This window comes from Elephas maximus, chromosome 5, assembly GCF_024166365.1.
Source record: "Elephas maximus indicus isolate mEleMax1 chromosome 5, mEleMax1 primary haplotype, whole genome shotgun sequence".
Taxonomy (NCBI): Eukaryota; Metazoa; Chordata; class Mammalia; order Proboscidea; family Elephantidae; genus Elephas; species Elephas maximus.
Window position 1 is genome coordinate 75,497,460 of NC_064823.1, and position 21,258 is coordinate 75,518,717.

The following is a 21,258-nucleotide window of genomic DNA, read 5'->3' on the forward strand; positions in this document are numbered from 1 at the left end:
CAATACCTAAAACTTTACTTTGAACTGAAATTGAGAAAGTAAACTTTACTCTCTGTCTTTTGGATAGTAACAGGTCTGCGCTTGTAATTTTAATAATACAGCTGCTAATTCAAGCTTCTTACATCACACTTTTTGTGAGGTTTTTTATGATAATTACTGGAATATGTAATACATACACTCAAGACACATTACTATACACTAGAGAAAAGTGGCAATGACATAGAAATGAAATCTTTAATATTATAGTTAAATCTCTTAACCTTCACTTACCATGTCTACGTAGGTTTATTTGGCTTTCATTATGCTATTTTTGGGTTGCTCGAAATTTTCTATCAGACCACAGAAAAGAAGATGAGGGCATGAGGAAGCTTGACAAGCAGCCTTCTATAGTGTTTACCAGGACAGCTGGGAGCTTGGGGCCTGATTTCCGCAACATCTTCCACATCACCACTTCTCTGAGCTTTATAAGCCACTTCCAGAGAGCAGCACAAGTGGCACTATCAGACCAAGTGTTCTGAGGAAACTGTAAAACGGAGATCTGTACCCTTCCTGGGTGCAGATGGCTCTTCAGTCTTGGCAATTAGCAAGCCCTTCTTTGCCCATCAGATTTTTAACAATTCACTGTACATTAAACTCCCGGAACTATGTTGACACCTCCATCTGCTGGATGGGGCTGCACACAAGCAGATCTGAAATGCTGCGGGAAGACTCCAGATAGTACACTTCACACTTAGTCAATACTTCATCCCCAATGTTTGAGGGGAGGGAAATGGTTTCTTAAGGGTGCAAAAGATATTTATAAAGTTTTTTGTGCCATATGGAGTGACACTGGCAGTATCCATCTGCAGTGGTAATTTTCACCAAAGATTTTGACAAAAGGATTGAATGAACAATGCTGAGATCTGTTTTTTTTTTTTTCTATAGTTCGATAATAATAATTAAAGCAGTAATTCCACCATTGATTTAAAAATCGTAGACAACACTAATAGTCAATGGAAGTAAAATGTGGGATACAGTCGTTTCTACACAATCTATTTGCTTGTCAAATATAGTCTGCTAATGAAGTTTGAGCTATGAGTCGGAATCGACTCGACGGCACTGGGTTTTTTTTTTTAATGAAGTTTGAAGCCTATCAGAACAAATACCAATTTTAAAATTTGTATTTCCTTTTAAGGGAAAAGTCTGATTATCCTTCTAGAGCAGTGCTCTCTGATAGAGCTTTCTGTGCTAATGGAAATGTTCTCTATCTATGCTGTGCAATAGGGTGGCCACCAGCTTCATGTGGCTGTTGAGGGTTTGAAATGTGGCCAGTGTGACTGAGGAACTGAATTTTTTATCTTAGTTACTTTAAATTTAAATAACTTCATGGGACTAGTGGCTACCATATTGGATAGTGCTGAGATAGAGCTTGATTTGTATGTTTTGTTTTGAAAATCAAAGAAATGAATATTAAGAAAGATAGAGCAATGTTTTGGCAGTTCCAGTCAAAGTTTTTCATGTCACACAATCAAAACTGAATAGAGATTTCTAAACAAAGTCTTTTAACCAGAGGGTTTTTTTTTTTTCCTCCTTGTTTAATAAAAAAATTTAGAACCACATTTGTGAACTATTTTGGAGGTGTGCTTACCTGAATGGGAATCAGTTCTCAGAGGAATAAGTGGTTAAATGCTTACATATCATTTAAATATGAAAAAATTTCACTCTTATAAATTAACCTGTTTTATGTAGATATTATAAATCTTTACTGGTAAGTTAATTTTGAGGATCTTTCTGTTTCTTACGTAGGTTAAAGTGAAAAATGAGAATGTTGCCTTTGCTATGAAGTGTATAAGGAAGAGACACATAGTTGACACTAAGCAGCAAGAACATGTCTATTCAGAGAAGAGGATCCTGGAAGAGTTGTGTTCTCCATTCATCGTAAAGTAAGTGAGCGTTTGGCTTCCAGGTCTCAGGGTTTTTAGTTCCTTCTTTTGAATGTTTACTTTTAAGAGGACAGAAAAAGAGGGAAAGGAAGCCCTGCTCTGAATTCTCCATTCCAGTCACAGCAATAGTGCTTAAAATGATGGAAGTTTGAGATCTGGGGTCAGGAGTTTTCCAGATGTTTTTATTCTTAAGTAAGCCTCAGGAAAGTGGGCGTGGGGGAAGGGGAGAAGTGTGAACATAAAAATGTTCATGGAATAATTTTAACTGAGTGTTTGATCTAGAACTAATGCAAAATTTGGGAGTAGTGGAGCAAGAATTCACCAGAAACTTTTCAGGGGGTGCGGTAATGTTGAATTTCTGCTGGAGATAGTGTTTGGGCCTCTGTGGACTGCCAAGGGGCACCATAATGTGGTCCCAGGGATGTTTAGATGCCATGAGATCCATCTCCTAATAGTTCTTTCTGTAGCTATCACCAGAGTTTGGAGAAGTATAGATAATTCTAAGTAACAGCTCTCTTTACTTGTGAATTCATTTGCTAGTAGTGTAAACCAGTTTATGTTTTCATGTATGTCTTAATGCCCCAGCGTATATCTTTTAGTGATTTCTGGGTGATGTAAAGTGCCCCTATAATGAATAAAATTTATATTTTTTCATCAAATTTCTTGACTCTTCTGCCTAACCTTATTCCCAGGCACCCACTCCCCTTTTCTTTTCCAGATTTAAAAAGAAGTCTGAGTTCAGGCATTCTGGTAATAGTCATTCAATTACCTTTATATTAATTATGTTCCCAAAATGCCCTTTCATTGTCAATATATCAATAACAAACTATGATGAGCAACTTCAGGGCACGGACTAGGTGTTATTCATTTCTTTTTCCCAGTTCTTTGCAGAGAGGCTGGAATATAGCAAGACAATAATAATATCAAGACTAAATATTAATGGCATTTATTGAGAACTTAACATGTGCCAGGCACTCTTCTAAACTGTTTATTCATCATTCATTTGATCCTCCCAATAGATCAGTGAGGTTGTGATTATCCCCATTGTACAATAAGAAAACGGAAGGCACATAGCTAGTAAGTGGCTGATCTGGGATCCACGCCAGGCAGCTTGTTTCCAGAGCCCACAATCTGAGCATTTTACTGGTTTTTGTTTTCTGTCTGTACATGATATGGCTGCTCTGCTCTTTCCTTCAGCTTGGCCATGGTGCTAGGGAGGGACAAGTCTCTTGATCATTAAGACCCAGGAACTGTTTTTACCCAATGTTGATTTGTGCTGCCCCACCCAATCCCCCTCATGTCTGAGTCTCTCATTCCCCCAGTTTTGGGGAGCATTGCAAGCTGAGAGCTGGAGCTCAGTCCCTCTCTGGCCATTGTCTCAGTCAAAGAGAACCACTCTGCCCATGATCATGCCCTCTCCCCAAGGACAGTCTGCTTATGATGACTTGCTGATGGGGGAGGGGGGTATCCCAGAAGAGCCCTTTGAGGCTGACACCTTTGTTGCAACTATATCACAGCCTAACTCTCCCTCTGCCCAAACGTGCTTCCTTCCTCCCCCACAGGTATTGTTCTCAGTGCACTCCTCACTAAACTCACTGCCTACAAATCTCTGTCACAGAGTCTGTTTCCAGGGAAATACAGCATATGTTAACCAATTAGAGGACAAAAGACATGAGCATGAATAACTATTATGCAAGGCAGGACTTAAACTCAGAGGTCTTTGGGTTTTTTTCCCCCCTGGTAACACAGTGGTTAAGAGCTCAGCCACTAACCAAAAGGTCGGCAGCTCAAATCCACCAACTGCTTCCTAGAAACCCTGTGGGGCAGTTCTACTCTGTTCTGTAGGGTCATCATGAGTCGGAACCGACTCTACGGCAACAGGTTCGGTTTTCTGGTTTTCTGGTTTTCTGGATTTTTGAAAGAAGGAGAGGCCACATTTGGTAGGTGAGATAATGAGCTGCTTTTTCAAGAAAGTAGCCTTTGAGCTTGACCTTGAAGAATGGATAAATTTTTTTTATGGTGAAACTGATACGAAGTTCAGTCCCTGGGAAGAGGGAGGGCAGCCTAAGTAAAGGAATCAGCAGAAGCAAAGGGAAAGCAGTAGGAAAGATCCGAGTACATTGATGGAGAGGAGCTTTAAGACATGTGTAAGGAGATGAGGGGCATTGTTTAAAATGTTGTTGATGGTACACTTAAACCATTTTAAGACAGTTTTAAACTAGATCTCTAATGATAACCATGTTTCTATCTGTCTTCACAGATTATATCGTACTTTCAAGGACAATAAGTATGTATACATGCTTCTGGAGGCCTGCTTAGGTGGGGAGCTATGGAGTATATTAAGGGACAGGTAATGAGAAAGAGTTTATGATCGCTTTTGTCTAACCACAAGTGGTCTAAAGTATCTGAAGGATGCTGTATTCAGGATCATTTAAAGAGTCATGAAAGACACTGTTAGAAAGTGATTATAAGAAAATATTATCACTTGATAAAATAGAGCAATAACATTATGCTAACATCATGAACACCCTGTAAGGTAGTCATTGTCTTCCCCGTTTTAGGGAATAAAAAGTCCAAGATCACGTAGTTAGTACAAGGCAGAATCAGGATATAAACCCAAATGTTTCTGATTCTCCCATCACGGGGTGTGGTTAAGCCCTTGTTGAAAAGGAGAGTAAGATATCTTCAATGATTAACTTTTACCAAAGGACAGCTCCTGCACAATGAAAACCACAAATCTTTACTGCGTACCACCTGTTACTTGATAGTAGACAGTATGCGAATTTTCTAGGCAAATGCAGACTTTTCTAACCAGAAGAGTAAAAGCTATAAGCTTTCCCTCTGACGAGGTTAGAATTTGCTTGGGAAGATAATGTATACAATTTTAAAATATTTTACTATTTAAATTGAAAACTAAATAATGACAAAGCAGTTGGCAATCTGTAATTAAATGCCACATGAATGTTGGCGATAGTAAGTTCTGAGGAGGGGAGAGATAGAAAACCTAGATGGTGGAGGAGGGACTTGAAGTAAACTTTAAAGATACTACACAATTTTGGTAAAGTAGGAAGGAAGAGAAAGCTGGTGTAAGAGGAAGCAGCAAAGTTGGGATGCTATCAGATCTCTTTGTGGCTGAGGAATAGAACAGTCGAAGTAGAAGATGAGGGCAACGGAAGAGAAAATGGGAAGGCAGTTAGACTTTAGCTTGTGGAGGTTAATGCAGGGCCAAAACATTTTGACATTATCACCTGAGCCTGTGGTTCTCAGCCTCGGCTGGACGTTACAATCACAAAGAGAGCTTTTGTAACATTTAAATGCCGTTCCTTCACTCCAGAGATTATGATTCAGTTCATCTGGGATTGGAACCCAGAAAATGATTTTCTTTTTAATGCTTTTCATCAATTCTAATGTACAGTCATAGTTGAGAATCACTCACCTAGACAAGAAGCCATTGAGAATCTGAGTAGAAGATGATTATTCTGTGTTAGGAGCATATCATTGGATGGATTAGAATGGAGAGGACCTGGAGGGTTGAGGAGACTTTCATGATACCTGAAAAAGCAAAGGCATCGGCCATCTTTGCCTCAACAGGCATATCTATTTAGAAAAGGAGCTCCTACTACTTGTCGGGTGCTGAGCCTGACGCTCAAAGCAGCATGTAAAGTAAGTAGCAAACTCATTTTACAGGTATAGATTTTGAGGCTTAGAACAGTTAAACAACTTGCTCAACAACACAGTAAGTGGAAGAAGCAGGATATAACCCAGACTCTCTCACTCCAAACCACTCTTCTGTTATACCCTGCAGCACATCACCACCACATTTTAGGAATTCATTATGTAAAACTCCGCACAATGCTGACAACAGGGAAGCTCTAATATGACCAAAGTACACCAACAGGAAGGTATCATGGCCTGGGTTATTGTTACATGACATACAAACCAGACATGGAAATGATCACTTGAGTCCTTTTTCAGTCAAATGATAAATCGCAGAAGTCAGATACAAACTCTCCATTGAAATAGTTGCATTGTCTCCAGAGTTTGCCATCTATGTACAAATAAATGTGTTTGTTCTCTTAACTTCTCATTTTACATGTTCACATGTGATTTCTAGAAAGAATTATTTGGACATTGACATTTTAATTTTAGTGATATAGTTCTTGTTTGCATCACTTGCCTCCTCTCCCAGATCTGTTTATGATCAACAAACAGCCTAATTCATTGGCAGTATAAAATAATTTTTAGCGTAGATGCCTGGCAAAACATTTGTATTAATAAATTACCAATTCAATGATCAACACCTAGAAGAGAAGACAAAGGTAAGTGTCCATGGAATTAACAGGGAACATGCTTTCGTTGCAGGGGCAGCTTTGATGAACCCACTTCCAAGTTCTGTGTAGCTTGTGTCACAGAAGCATTTGATTACCTGCATCAACTAGGTATTATCTACAGAGACCTGAAACCAGAAAATTTAATTCTAGATGCAGAGGGTTACCTTAAATTGGTAAGACAAAGTCTCTAACTTATAATATCTTCTGAGATATTTCCAAACACAAAGATATGTTATTGTTGCAATTTTCTTTTTCATTTTGGTGCAACCGGTATTTCCACAATGGGGGCTGTGACCTTTGAAATTAACACACTTAATTCTGAGAACAGTATTATGACTACATTCTTTTTGTGTAGAAACTTAAATGTTCCAGCCATAATTGTGATGCCTGCTGAGCATTTAAATAATAGAATGTATTTAAGATTAAATTTTTGTTATTAGTTTTGTTTAATAATTTTAACTAGGTTTTAACTGATTCCTACTATGTATAAAAAAAAAAAAATAGGGGCTGGCTATAGGAATAAAGAAAGAAGATAGTATGGTTCCTTTCCAAAGATATCTGTAGTCAATATAGGGAGAGGAGATAAGTTACTTGCTGTTGAGTTGTCTTCAATTTGTGTATACCTGAACGAGACATTGCCCAGTCCTGTACAATCTTCATGATCATTGCTATTATTTTTGAAATCTCTGTAGGTGATTCTAATCACAAGACTGGACTCTAGGCTCCATGAGGGCAGAGACTTTCCTTGTTGCCATCTTTGTAATTTCCCAATGTCCAACGTGAATCTCCCTGCATGTCACACTAAAGAAAAATGGTACCAACCAACCTAAAACTTCTTTTGGATAGAAACTATTAATAAAACTGGACAGTCATAATTGAGGAAATATCAAGGCACTTTGTGTCTCAGGAGGGGAACCCATCAGGAAGGGAGTCCATTTTGCAGGATCTCAGGGACATTAAACCATCTCTGAAATGAACATTTCCAAAGATACTGAAAATCTACTCTCCTCAGAACTTTTATATAAAGAAATAATAATTTAATAAGCAATTACTATTTGCAAAGCTACTATGCTAAACCTTTTACGATTAATCTTTTTAACAATGTACAAGGCAGGGTTTGTCATCACATGTTACCGTTATGTAATTTAGCCTTAGAAATTAAATTTATTATGTATATAATTGCCAAGAGATTTCTCTCCATGTCAAAGAAATACAATTAAAGCTCTTCCATGAGAAATCTGGCCAACTTCCAAGAAACATTTTGATTCATTCAAGCTTTATTTTATTCATGAAAGACAGCTTTGAGAACTAGTACAGTACTAACACAAGGCCTTAAGCATGCCTCCTCTTCATGATTGCTTCATTGGTTATGCCCATTATAGCTCTGCTTAGAAACTCTTTTGAATAATCTTGAAATAAAACCATCATGAGGAATGCAGGCTATCCATTAAATTCATCCCTTCCTTCTCATCACCATTTTAAGAAAATTGGATAGCATATTCAGTATTTGTAGACATAGAGGCCGGTATGTAACTCCCCTGTTTGCCATTGAACCATTTTGCCAACCAGCTTAATGAAAGGAAATAATTAAAACCTTAGAGACTAAGAAGTAAATGTTGATTATTTACTATATATCAGACTACCCAGTATATCCACTGCCTTCAAGTCAATTCTGATTCATAGTAACCCTATGGTACAGAGTAGAGCTGCCTCATAGGGTTCTGCATATCTTTACAGAAGCACGTCTTTCTCCCATGGACCAGCTGGTTGATTTGAACCTCCAGCTTTTTGGTTAGCAGCCGATTGCTTAACCACTACACCAGGGCTCCTCATATGTCGGACTAGATGTGCTAAAATCTTCAACTATAACATTTTCAGAAATACTGGATGACATACGAAAAGCAGTATTACAAATGCATGGCTGAGCTTACAAGAAAGCATGGGGGATTTCTTTGTGGCTGGAAACCAAGCTTGGGCAGTAGTGTAGTGAAGAAATCAGGCATTGAACCTATTAGCTGTCTTGTGGGCATCAAGCAATCCTAGGTAGCTCAGAGGTTTGATTTTAATAACTGCATCCTCTGGAAACAGGAAACCAAGCCTTGGACCTGGGCAATGTGGGAAGTTGAATCAGCGAACATTGCATAAAGCCAGAAACCACACAGATTATACTGTCAGAGAAATACAAAACAGGAAAATAATCTAATTTATAAAAACAAAATATATGCACGGAAACATGTTTTTCTCATTTTTGGCCCTTGGTAGAGCACAAACGAGTCTCTTCTAAGAATTCTTGGCCACAGGCTGGTTTTCATTGAAGATTGGGTGCCCGGTCTTCAAGAATGGAAAACCCATGCAAGGATTTAAATGAAAGCGAATCCGTGTTAATAGTATGCTCAAGTGCCCCAAAATTGATGTGTGTTCTCCCAGGAAAAATACACTCTCAACTCAGGACACCAAAAATACTTTAAGATAAAGTTCCAGGGAATATGAGCTCATATTAAAATAAATAACAATAAAAAAAATTTATGAGGAAAAAAGATACCATGAGCATTAGTTTACAGAAGCAAGGAGAGCAGAAGCAGACATATAAATGCTTCATATATTGGAGTAAACAGATACAGAATGTAAAATAACATATCTAATAGCTTTTAAAAATAAAAAAAGGATAAAAAATGAGTAAGGAACAAGAGACCATTAAAAATGACCTAGCTGTTTTGGAAAAAAACAGAAAACAGAATTGGTATTAGGAAATTAATAATATAATAATGGAAATTAAAATTGCAATGGAAGTTTAATGGTAGAGTAGTTTATATTGATCCTTTTGCTTAGATAATTTATGCAGACAGTCCCTGAGTTATGAATGTCTGACTTACCCATGCTGTAAGTAATCAATACAGTGTGATATTGGTATAAGGATACACAAACAGCTTAATATAGCAAAGTCTAGAAAGACATATAACACAGTAGTCTTAGTTTCTTAGTTCTGCTGTAACAGAAATACCACAGGTGGGTGACTTTAACAAACCTCCTGAAGTAGTTGAATGTCAACCAATTCTTTTTGGTACCATGACTCTGTGTATTCCTTCCATCTCCTTTTGATGCTTCCTGTATCCTTCGGTATTTTTCCCATAGAATCTTCAATATTGCAGCTCAAGCCTTCAATGTTTTTCTTCAGTTCTTTCAGATTGAGAAATGCTGAGTGTTCTTCCCTTTAGGTTTTCTAACTCCAGATCTTTGCACATTTCATTCTAATACTTTGTCTTCTCGAGCTGCCCTTTTGCTTCATCATTTCTTCCATTCGTTTTGCCTACTCTACATTCAAGAGCAGGTTTCAGAGTCCCTTATTTTGGTGTTTTCTTTCTTTCCTACCTTTTTAATGACCTTTTGCTTTCTTCATGTATGATGTCATGGATATCATCCTACAACTCATCTGGTCATCAAACATTAACATTCAATGCGTCAAATCTATTCTTGAGTTGGTCTCTAAATTCAGTTAGAATATAGTCAAGGTTGTACTTTGGCTTTCCTGGATTTGTTTTAATTTTCTTCAGCTTCAACTTGAACTTGCATATGAGCAATTGATGGTCTGTTTTGCATTCAACCTCTGGCCTTTTTCTGACCGATGATATTGAGCTTCTGTATTGTTTCCTTCCGTAGATGTAATCGATTTGGTCCCTGTGCATTCCATCTGGTGAGGTCCATGTGTATAGTCAGCATTTATGTTGTTGAAAAATGGTATTTGCAATGAATAGGTCATTGGCCTTGAAAAATTCTGTCATGTGACTAAATAGAAATGACATTGTTTCTATCTCCAAGGCCATATTTTCCAACTACTCATCCTTCTTCTTTGGCTCCAACTTTCACATCCCAATCACTGGTAATTATCAATGAATCTTGATTGCATGTTTGATTGGTTTCAGACTGGAGAAGTTGGTAAAAATCTTCAGCTTCTTCATCTTTGACATTAGTGTTTGGAGCATAAATTTGAATAATAGCCATATCAACTGGTCTTCTTTGTAGGCATATTGATATTATCCTATCACTGACAGTGCTGTACTTCAGGATAGATCTTGAAATTTTCTTGCTCCCAAAATAGTAACATACAATTTTGGTTCATTGATCTCAGTACGTTTAGGATAGAAATCAATTATGAAATAGAAAACAGGAAGAAATCAATAACAAAAATTATAACAACTCTTTGGAATTTTTAAGACATTTAAAAGTAACTCAAGGATTATTGAACAGGAAATTTTAGTGACTATTAAAAAAAGGTTAATGTTGCACAATAGAGAACATACAACATGTCAATACTTGGGGGTTGCAATTAAAGTGATAGCTACAGTGATGTTCATTGACTTAAATGCTTCAACTAGGAAATAAGAAAGGTTAAAAACTAATGATCTCAGCAACACTTTAAGAAATTGGAAAGAGGGAAACAAAACCAAAGAAAGTAGAAGGAAAAAATAATAAAGTACTTCAATCAATAAAATGTAAATAATAGGGTAGAGACAGCCAAAAGTTGGTTCTTGAAAGGATTAAGAAAATCAAATCTGTGAAAATAGTGATTCAAAAAAGATAGGAGGCACAGATAAATACTATTATGAATGAAAGGGGTAACATAATTACTGTTAAAACAGAGACTTAAGTGGATTAGAAAATACGTGGAAAACTCTATGCTAATATATGTAAACTATGAGATGACGTACAAATGATCTGTAAAATACCTAACCAAAACTAACTGAAGAAGAAATAGAAAATCTGAATGATCTTGTAACCATTAAGGAATTGTAATTAAAAATCTTTCCACCAAAAAAATCACCAGGCCCAGAGGATTTACTTCCAGAACATGTAATGTTAATCTTATGCAGACTTTTTCAGAAAACAGTAAATTAATATAATTCTCAATTTATTCTATGTGGCTATTGTAAACTTAATATTTCAAAGGAAACTTTTTATAATTGGAACATGGAATGTACAAAGTATGAATCTAGGAAAATTGGAAATCGTCAGAAATGAAATGGAACACATAAACATCGATATCCTAGGCATTAGTGAGCTGAAATGGACTGATATTGCCCATTTTGAATTGGACAGTCGTATGCCAGGAATGACAGCTTGAAGAAGAATGGTGTTGCATTCATCATCAGAAAGAACATTTCAAGATCTATCCTGAAGTGCAATGCTGTGGGTGACAGGATAATATCCATATGCCTACAAGGAAGACCAGTTGATATGAGTATTATTCAAATTTACTCACTGCCCACAAAGACCAAAATGCAAAAATGGAAGATGACCACATCAGATCACAGAATGGAGGATGACTACATTATTACAAAACCACCAAATGACATCATTACATAACTGCCAAGTGACATCATTACATAACTGCCAAGCCACTGAGAATCATGGCCCAGCCGAGCTGACACATAACCTTAACTATCACATCCAGCGTTACTCTCGTCTCACACCTCAGCATTCATTACTGCCAGATGTACATCGCTAATGCACAAAATAGTTGGATAGTAGATTTTTTACTCTTGTCATAAATGCTAAACGTCAGATAATGAGATAGCCCATAAGTGAGTAGGTGTATTAAAAGAATGTTGTGAAGATTAAAATAATACATATATACTTTATTCTTTATATATTATATATATAATAAAAGAACTCTGTATATGTTGTGTGTATATGTATATATATGTAAATATATATCATATATATGCTGTTGAAACTGATGTTAATACTTATCTCTTCATTCAATTTCTTTCTCAACAAACATACGTTGAATACCTGCTGTGTTATAAATGCTGTGAAGGATACAAAATGAATCAGATATGACATCTGTCCTTAAGGACCAAAACTTATTCACACACGACTAGAAGCACTACCATGACTGTTGTGATTGTGCAATATAAACAGTGTAGAATATAAAGGAATCTCATGGGAGAAAGGAATTGGTTCTATAAATTCAAGTCAGGCTTCAGGAGGATATGGCATGGGAGGTGAACCTCAGAGATTTTTCCCATTTGTCCTCTTGTACACAAAGCTCCCCTTTCTCTCTCTTGCCTACCTTCTACTAAATACTCAGGTATTTTAGGTGAGGCACTACATCCCCTTGAAGAATGGGTTGTTGCTGTGAAAGACTTACCTACCTCATATTTTAGCCTCTCTCATTCTCACTTCCAAGCAACGGCAACTGTCCCCTTTTGGATGAGCTTTAGTGTCCAAAGGGCAGTAAATCAATTTGGGTTGTTGGACAGGATAAACAGATTTCCTTTTACCCTTGTCTAGACATGGGTAAATTAAATGCCCTAAAAATGCCACATAAATGTTTTCTTGGAATGTTATGTTCCATGAATCATCTAGTTTAATTGGACTGGTCATTTTCTGCCCATTTTTATGTGACCAAGAGAACCAGTCTCTGACAAATTTACTGGCCCAGAGGGAAACTTCTGGGAAAAAGCTAATACTTACTGGACAGCAGCTCTAGTAAGCCACAAGCTGATTTTTCTATTTCTGTATGAGACAATCATCACTGCAGATTTAGAACCACTACATAGTCTGCCCTCACTTTCTGCTTCTATCCTCCTCACACTGTGGTCTAGCCACACGGGCCTCCTTGCCAGTCCTTGAACTTGCCATGCGTGCTACCATCTCAGGGCCTTTGCACAAGCTCTTCCTGCAGACAGAATCCCTCTTATTCAGATGTTTACAGAGCTCTCTTTCCTAATTCTCTCAAATTTCTGCTCAAATGCTACCTCCTCTGAGAGGCTTTTCCCGATCACCCTATTTAAGGTACAGCCCTGTGGTTCTTTATACCTAACCCTGCTGTATTTTTTTTTTTTTATAACAAGTGCCACTGTCTGACATTATTATGTATATTTCTATGCTTACTATTTTCTCTTTCTCTTGCATATAATCTCTACAAGGACTCAGGCTTTGTCCATACCCCAATGCTTGCTACATAGTGGTGCTCCATAGTCATTGAATGAATACATTAAGGAACTTACCTTTCAGTTTCCTAGAGGCAATAGGATAAAAAGTGACGAAGGCTTCCTGATGGCACCCGTGGTGGTGCAAAACAGAGGTGTTATTGTTGTTGTGTGCCTTTGAATCAATTCCAGACTCATAGAGACCCAATATGACAGAATAGAATTGCCCCTAGAGTTTCTTAGGTTGTTTCTTAGGTTGTAATCTTTCAGGGATCGGGTCACCAGTTCTTTTCTCTTGCAGAGCAGTTTGTGGGTTTGAACCACTGGCCTTTGGTTAGCATCCGAATGCTTAACCATTGCATCACCAAGCCTCCTCAAAACAGAGGTGGCATGACTTGTATAGAAAATGCACAGAACTTGACACTGGAAGGTCTGGGCCTTCTCTTTCAGGCACGTGAGTTTGGATAAGTTTGAGTCCCAGTTTCCTCAGACCTAATAGATTAGAGTGGGGTAGATACGATCAGAGATTAAAAAAAAAAATGGTGAGTTTTCACAGATCTTAGAATTTTAATATAATTACTGCCATCTCATTGCAATCCTTGTAATCATTTGCAGCAATATGCAAACATTACAAAAACAAAATCAACCACCCAAATTAAAATATACCACTTACAGAGATGAAAAAAAAAATTATTCTAAATGTCTAATGAATTTTCAAATGCCTTGCCATCAAGTCAATTTCAGCTCATTCAGGCATCCTTAAAAGGAAAATGTAAATACAATGAAACGGTGAGTTGAAAGGATATTATATATCATAACCCAGCAAAATGTAATATTTCCATCTATGTGTGCCCACAAATGCAATTATAAGCATTGCTTTCTTGTCTCTTCAATTTCAGTGTTTACAAAATTAGCTAGGATTTTCATATTGGTACTTTCTCTGAGGAATAAGTATATTTCCTAACCTCAGCTGGTTACAAATTTTAATTTCATAATATCCCCAGCCATCTCTCAGATATCATCTTTCTGAGTCATCCTATGTGGATGAAAGAAAACAGCAGAAGCTCACACCAACTTAGGTGTTTAAATTCCTTTTTTCTAATAAGGAAATCCTTGCTACTCTGTGATAAATACTAAAAGCATCAGTAAAATGTTACATTTCTAAGATATTTGTTTAAGGTAAAACAAAGATTTTAATATTAATATGTGAATAAATAAATGGGAGAGTGGATTTTCTAGTTCACTGACTCATGCTTTTTTAGGCGAGGGCTAATTTTAATAAAAAAAAAATACCTTCACCAGTTTATTTAATTTTTTAGCCAAGATTATTGCCATGTTACTGAGATTGTCCATGCATAATGAAGCTATTAAAATGTGCATGTTGAGCCCTAGGTATAATTTGTGTGCCTGTTTACTTGAGGGAGGTGGAGGGCGGTTTTATTAAAATAATATCTGTGTATATTGGAGATGAAAGTACCTGCTGAAAACCTCTGTGGAAGGAAAGCAACTGTTTATTTTGCAGGGCAGGATTTCAGTTCTCAAATGCTGCCTCCTCAAAAGTGGCATTTGAATCACTGCCTCGATTCAATGAGCAGGGCTTTTGCCCTGGCCTTCTTTCCAGTCTCTATTCTGTGCACAGAATTCCTTGAATAGAGTCTCAGAGAAGTGGAGGGGCCTATTTTGAAAAGACAGCTGAGAAGAGCACTGATTCATTGCTCTGAGAAAATCTCTAATCCTCAGTCAGGGTCAGCCTCAAATGTTACTCCTTAGTACGTCTTCCCCACCCTCTTCTCTCTAACGCTTTAAAAGTATATGGTCCTCACTCCCCTGAGTTTTTACTTTTTATAATCTTCTGTTATGTCATGTATCAAATGGTATAATATTATGGATTGAACTGTATCCCCCCTAAATACGTTTGGAATTCTACCGCCTATACCTGTGGATGTACTCCCTTTGGAGAATAGGGTTTTCTTTGTTACGCTGATTAGGTCTTATCCGTGTAAGGTGTAAACCTACTCCCTTCTGAGTTACAAAGAGGAGCATAGACACAAAGGCAAGACAGCACAAACCATAAATGGGGGAAGATGGATGCCACAAGAAGTTTTCCAAGGAACTGTGGAACGCTGGGGCTGCAAATGCAGAAAGAGACAAGGATCTTATCCTAGAATGACAGAGGGCCTTCGCCTAGAGCCAGTGCCCTGAATTTAGACTTCTAACCTCTTAAACTGTGAAAAATTACATTTCTGTTCTATAACATACCCACTTGTGGTATTTCTGTCACAGCAGCAGTAGGAAACTAAGGTAAATACTAATCCTGTACATGGAACACCCCCAAGACTCTGAGCTTCTCATAGTCAACTCTGTTTCTCTCTAGTGCAAGGCCTAGCCTACAAAATAAAAGTAGATGCTGAATAAATAAAAGTAGGTGCCGAATGCCTGTTTGTAGAATAAGTTAAATAGGGCACTGTCTGCTGCTTCCCAGAGAGAACAGAACCCAGCCGTATGTGGGATGGGATGATCCTGGCTTTGACTTGGACTGCCTGAATTTAGAGGTGCAGACATTGCACATGATGATTTGTAAGGATTGCCCAGGGTTCTGAGCCCCCTTTCTTCTCAGCAGTGGTCCTTGTATTAGTTTCCTATGGCTGCTGAAACAAAATACCATGAACTGGGCAACTTACAAGGAACGAAATTTATTGTCTCACAGTTATGGAGGTTAGAAGTCTGACTGAATTTAGGGTGTCAACAAGGCCATGAGCTCTCTGAAGACTCTAGGAAAAGATGCTTCCAGCTTTTCCAGCTTCTGTAGCCCCAGGCGTTCCTTGGCTATGGCAGTGTAGCTCCCATTTCTGCTTCCTTCTTCACATGGCTGTCTTCCTTCTCGGTCTCTCTGTCTCTGCATCTCTTCTTTTTATAAGGGCACCAGTCATACTGGACTAGTGCTCACCCTACTCCAGTTTGACTTGATGTTAGCTTAACTAGTTACATCTGCAAAGATGCTATTTCCAAATAAGGTCATATTCACGGTTACCAAGGGGTTCAGGCTTGAACACATCATTTGGGGTGGCACAAATCAACTCATAACAGTCCCATTTAACAAACTCCCAATCCTGCTATTATCTTTCCTTCTTGCTGGAGCTTTTAGTGCACAAAAGTCCATTGCTTCATCCTTCCCTCCTTTACCCAATGAATACCACCATTGATTTGAAAAGTATTTTCATCCTGCTTGCCTTGAGCTTCCAATGTGTTGTCATGGCTCCCCCTTGCTAAACCATTTCTCAAGTCTTCTAGAGGTGGTGAGTATGAAGGTGTATGCATGGAACTTTCTTCGATGCACCTAGATTTACACCTGACCCTGCAGGAAAATAAACGAGAGAGAGAGAGTGTGTGCGTATGTGTGTGTGTGTAGTGTGAAGGGAGGTGGGGGTGTAGAAAGAAGATTGGGAAGTAAGTGGAAACTTACAGAGGAACATGAATTTCATGGTCTCCGAAAATTTCTTTGTCATTCTTTGCCAGGTTGACTTCGGGTTTGCAAAGAAAATAGGATCTGGACAGAAAACGTGGACATTCTGTGGGACCCCAGAGTATGTAGCTCCTGAAGTCATTCTCAACAAAGGACATGACTTCAGTGTGGATTTTTGGTCCCTAGGGATTCTTGTTTATGAGCTTCTCACTGGCAAGTAGGTGCCTTCATGTTTTATTCAGCTTCTTTGAAGAAGTGAAAAATAACTTTCTAGTGATAATGTAATTGAAAAATTTAATATTTTTGAAATGTTTTTGATATAAACATGATGTCTTTTCCTCTTCACATTATCCCACATATGGCATGCTTCTAGTGTAATAACATGTAGAGAAGATTCAGCAAGGTGGAGGGAAAGAGTATAGAATTTCTGTGGTTTTCCTAAAATGGCAAGGCCTATAGTTAAGAGCTGGGCTGTTAACCAAAATGTCGGCAGTTCAAATCTACCAGCCATTCCTTGGAAACCCTATGGGACAATTCTACTCTGTCCTACAGGGTCCCTATGAGTTGGAATCGACTTGACGGCACATAACAACAACATTGTTATAGATAAATTACTAAATGTGGGAATGTTTTGATAACCAAACATAAGAATAAGAGAAAGAATTAAAGTTGTGGGCTATGTTATTATCTCCTCCTATATATATATATGTATATATATAAAATATATATTTTTTAAGGTAATTGAGGAAATAGCAATCATAGTAGAATTAAATCTATTAATCAATTAAACTAAATTTAGCTGTGTTCTTCCATCTTCCTAACAAATCATTAAGTAGAAATGCTAAGAGAAAGCTGCATTGCTGGATTTAAATTTTAATCCCCTTGTCAACTCCTTGCTAAAGGTGCTAATGAACAAAGACAAGACACAGCAGGGGTTTTAGCAGTTAAAATTGAATTGTCATTTCCAAAGAGATTAAAGGGCTGTATTAATGAATTCAGTATCCCACATATTTAACACACACACAAACACACCCGCTATATGTCATATTACCTTACATCTGTAAAGCGCTTTAAGGTTTACAAAGTATTTGCATGTTCCATCTAATTTAGTTTTCACAAATTTGTGTGGAAGGAAAGGCAGGGATTTTTATTATTATTGTTTTATGATTTAAATTTTATTATGGTTTTATGACTTGAGTTTTATAGAATGGAAAACCAGGTCAGAGAGCTATCTGCCCAAGATCAGGGATTTGATCACAGGTCTGCTGATTCTAAATGTGATACACTTTTTATTATACCTGTGTGCATATATATTTTTATAAAATAATGCATAGGTACACACACACAGAGGATACAGATCAATTTTCTTTTTGTAATTCAGGTTTTGTACCTGAATTTCTCACTAATAAATTTGACCATCCGTATAATGCTTTATATCCAAATAGTCTCAGTCTTAATTTCAGGGAGGAGTCACATACAGAATGCATAAGAAATACCACAATGAGTTTATTGATGAGGATACAAGTCACCACATGTACTCTATTAAAAAAAAAAGTTTCATAACATTTTCTTGAACGTTTTACACTACATACTTCAATGTTAGATTACCTATAGATACATTCTGTTTCCTTATTTACATATGTTGAGCAAACAAATATGATAGACTATTTTGTATTATCTGTAATGAGTTTGAAATATTCATTGCTTAAGATTCCTAAGGAATTAATAGTCATTGAGAGAGAAAAGTTGCTTATGGTCTTGAGACTCAAGGCATTCTGTCTCAAATACTTGTTTCCTCATCTCTGGGAATATTATCAGCTGCATTTCCTAAAAGATGCATGATGGTTCCTGTGACTAGCCAGAGAACAGGAGAATATACGTCTTAGTCTTCATTGACTGGAATAAGTGGTTACAAATCTATTGCCATTGAGTTGATTCTGACTCATAGCAACCCCATAGGATGGAGTAGAACTGCCCCATAGGGTTTCCAAGGAGCGGTTGGTAGATTCGAACTTCTGGCCTTTGGTTAGCAGCCAAGCTCTTAACCACTGCACCACCAGGGTGGCAAATGATTACAAGGGGTGGGGAAATAAAGTGAGGGAATAAGGAAGGGGAGGGGGAAAAAAAGCACAATATAATGGAGCTGCTAAGATAGCCTTGAACTGTCGTTAAAAAAAAAAGCAGAATTTTTTTACAAAAGTTTTCAGGGAAGTGTGTGAGAAAAGTTAATTTTTAGTGCCCTGAATGCTAGCATGTATCCATATTTATTATAAACAACTAAAGAAAGCAAAGAAGCAAGGGAAGGAGGAAAAGAAGGAAGGAGGAAGGAAATAAATTGATCATTTCTAAATGTGCCTCAGACTCTTGTTCTAATGTGTCCTATTTTGGATTTTCCTTAGCCCACCCTTTTCTGGGATTGACCAAATGATGACCTACAATTTGATTCTCAAAGGGATTGAAAAAATGGATTTTCCCAGAAAGATAACAAGACGACCTGAGGATTTGATTCGGAGACTTTGCAGGTGAGAATGACAATTACAGGAGAAAGAACTCTAGGAACTCCTTGTCTTGGGTAAAGTGTGAAGGCTTCCAATTTCTGTTTTCACACATTTTAAAGTTAGGTACATATTTGCTTTTGTATGTTTCTGTGTAGTTAAATTGCATTTAAAGAAAGCCATTTCTGTTTTGTAGTCTAATTTAGGAGTTTGAGTTTACCTCATGTTATGGAATCACCAAAACCAAAAACCAAATATGTTGCCATCGAGTTGAGTCCAAATCCACCATGTGTGTTACACAGTAGAATTGAGCACTGTAGCGTTTTCCTGGCTGTAAACTTTAGGCTGTACCACTGAGTGTGTCAAACTGCCAACCTTTAGATTAGTAGGCCAACACAAGCCCTTTGTGCCACCCAGAACTTTATAGAATCATAGTAGCTATTTGTCCCCATGTTTTAGGTTACCTTTGGGAATCATTTTTATCTGTTTTAAAGCAAAATGGTCAATACCAATGGACTGGTACTGGCTATTTATATGTTCCATTTCACTTTTGACAACTTCCAATTTTCCTTGATTCATATTTCATACATTCCATATTCCAAATACTAATGGATGTTTGCAGCTGTTTCTTGTCATTTTGAGTCGTGCCACGTCAGCAAATGAAAGTCCTGAAAGCTTTACTTCATCCACATCATTAAGGTCAATTCTACTATGTGGAGGCGGCTCTTCCCCAGTTGTATTTTGAGTGTCTTCCAACCTGAGGGGCTCACCTTCTGCACTGTATCAGACAATGTTTCTTGCTATCCAGAAGATTTTCACTGGCCAGCTGTTTCAGAAGGAGACCACCACCAGGTCCTTCTTCCTAGTCTGTCTTAATCTGGAAGTTCCACTGAAACCTGTCTGCCATGGGTTACCTTGCCAGTATTTGCAATACCAGTGGGAAAGCTTCCAGCATCACAGCAACACACAAGCCACCACAGTGTGAAAAACTAACAGACGAGCGGTCACATTCATTGTCAAAAAGAACATTTTAAGATCTATTCTGAAGTACATCACTGTCAGTGGCAGGATAATATCCATATACCTACAAGGAAGACCAGTTAATATATGACTATTATTCAGATTTACACACCAACCACTAATGTCAAAGATGAAGAAATTGAAGACTTTTACCAATTTCTGTAGTCTGAAATTGATCAAATGTGCAATCAAGATATATTAATACTTACTGGTGATTAGAATGTGAAATTTGGAAACAAAGAAGGATCAGCAGTTAGGAAATACGGTCTTGGGGATAGAAATGATGCCAGAGGCCACATGATAGAATTTTGCAAGACTAACGACTTCTTCATTGCAAATACCTTTTTTCAACAACATAAACAGGAACTATACATGTAGACCTCACAGGATGGAGTACACAGGAATCATATAGACTACATCTGTGAAAAGAGTTGATGGAGAAGCTCGATATCATCAGGGTGACCAAGGCCAGAGGCCAACTGTGGAACAGACCATCAATTGCTCCTATGCAAGTTCAACTTGAATCTGAAGAAAATTAAAACAAGTACATGAGAGCCAAAGTGCAATCTTGAGTATATTCCACCTGAATTTAAAGATCATCTCAAGAATAGAGTTGACACATTGAACACTAATAACTAAAGACCAGACAAGTTGTGGGATGACATCAAGCACATCATACATGAAGAAAGCAAAAGGTCGTTAAAAAAACAGGAAAGAAAGAAAAGACCAAAATGGATGTCAGAAGAGACTCCGAAACTTGGTCATCAACGTAGTAGAGTACCTAAAGTGAAAGGAAGAAATGTTGAAGTAAAAGAGCTGAACAAAAGATTTCAAAGGGAGGCTCAAGAAGACAGAGTAAAGTAGTATAATGAAATGTGCAAAGACCTGGAGTTAGAAAACTGAAAGGGAAGAACACACTTGGCATTTCTCAAGCTGAAAGAACTGAAGAAAAACTTGAAGCCTGGAGTTGCAATATTGAAGAATTCTACGGGCAAAATGTTGAACAATGCAGGAAGCATCAAAGGAAGATGGAAAGAATACACAGAGTAACTGTACCAAAAAGAATTTGTCATTGTTCAACCATTTCAAGAAGGA

At 37.5% G+C, this 21,258-nt stretch overlaps 1 protein-coding gene across 2 annotated transcripts in view; it reads left to right on the plus strand.

Annotated features, from left to right (window-relative positions):
- PRKG2 (protein kinase cGMP-dependent 2) overlaps positions 1-21,258 on the plus strand; it is a 109,024-nt gene that overhangs the window by 73,482 nt on the left and 14,284 nt on the right. For both annotated transcript variants that reach the window (XM_049887086.1, XM_049887085.1), the window contains 5 exons: positions 1,786-1,922; positions 4,183-4,272; positions 6,285-6,426; positions 16,702-16,865; positions 19,048-19,170. In XM_049887086.1, coding sequence (XP_049743043.1) covers positions 1,786-1,922; positions 4,183-4,272; positions 6,285-6,426; positions 16,702-16,865; positions 19,048-19,170 — 656 coding nt within the window. The remainder of the gene's footprint in view (positions 1-1,785; positions 1,923-4,182; positions 4,273-6,284; positions 6,427-16,701; positions 16,866-19,047; positions 19,171-21,258) is intronic.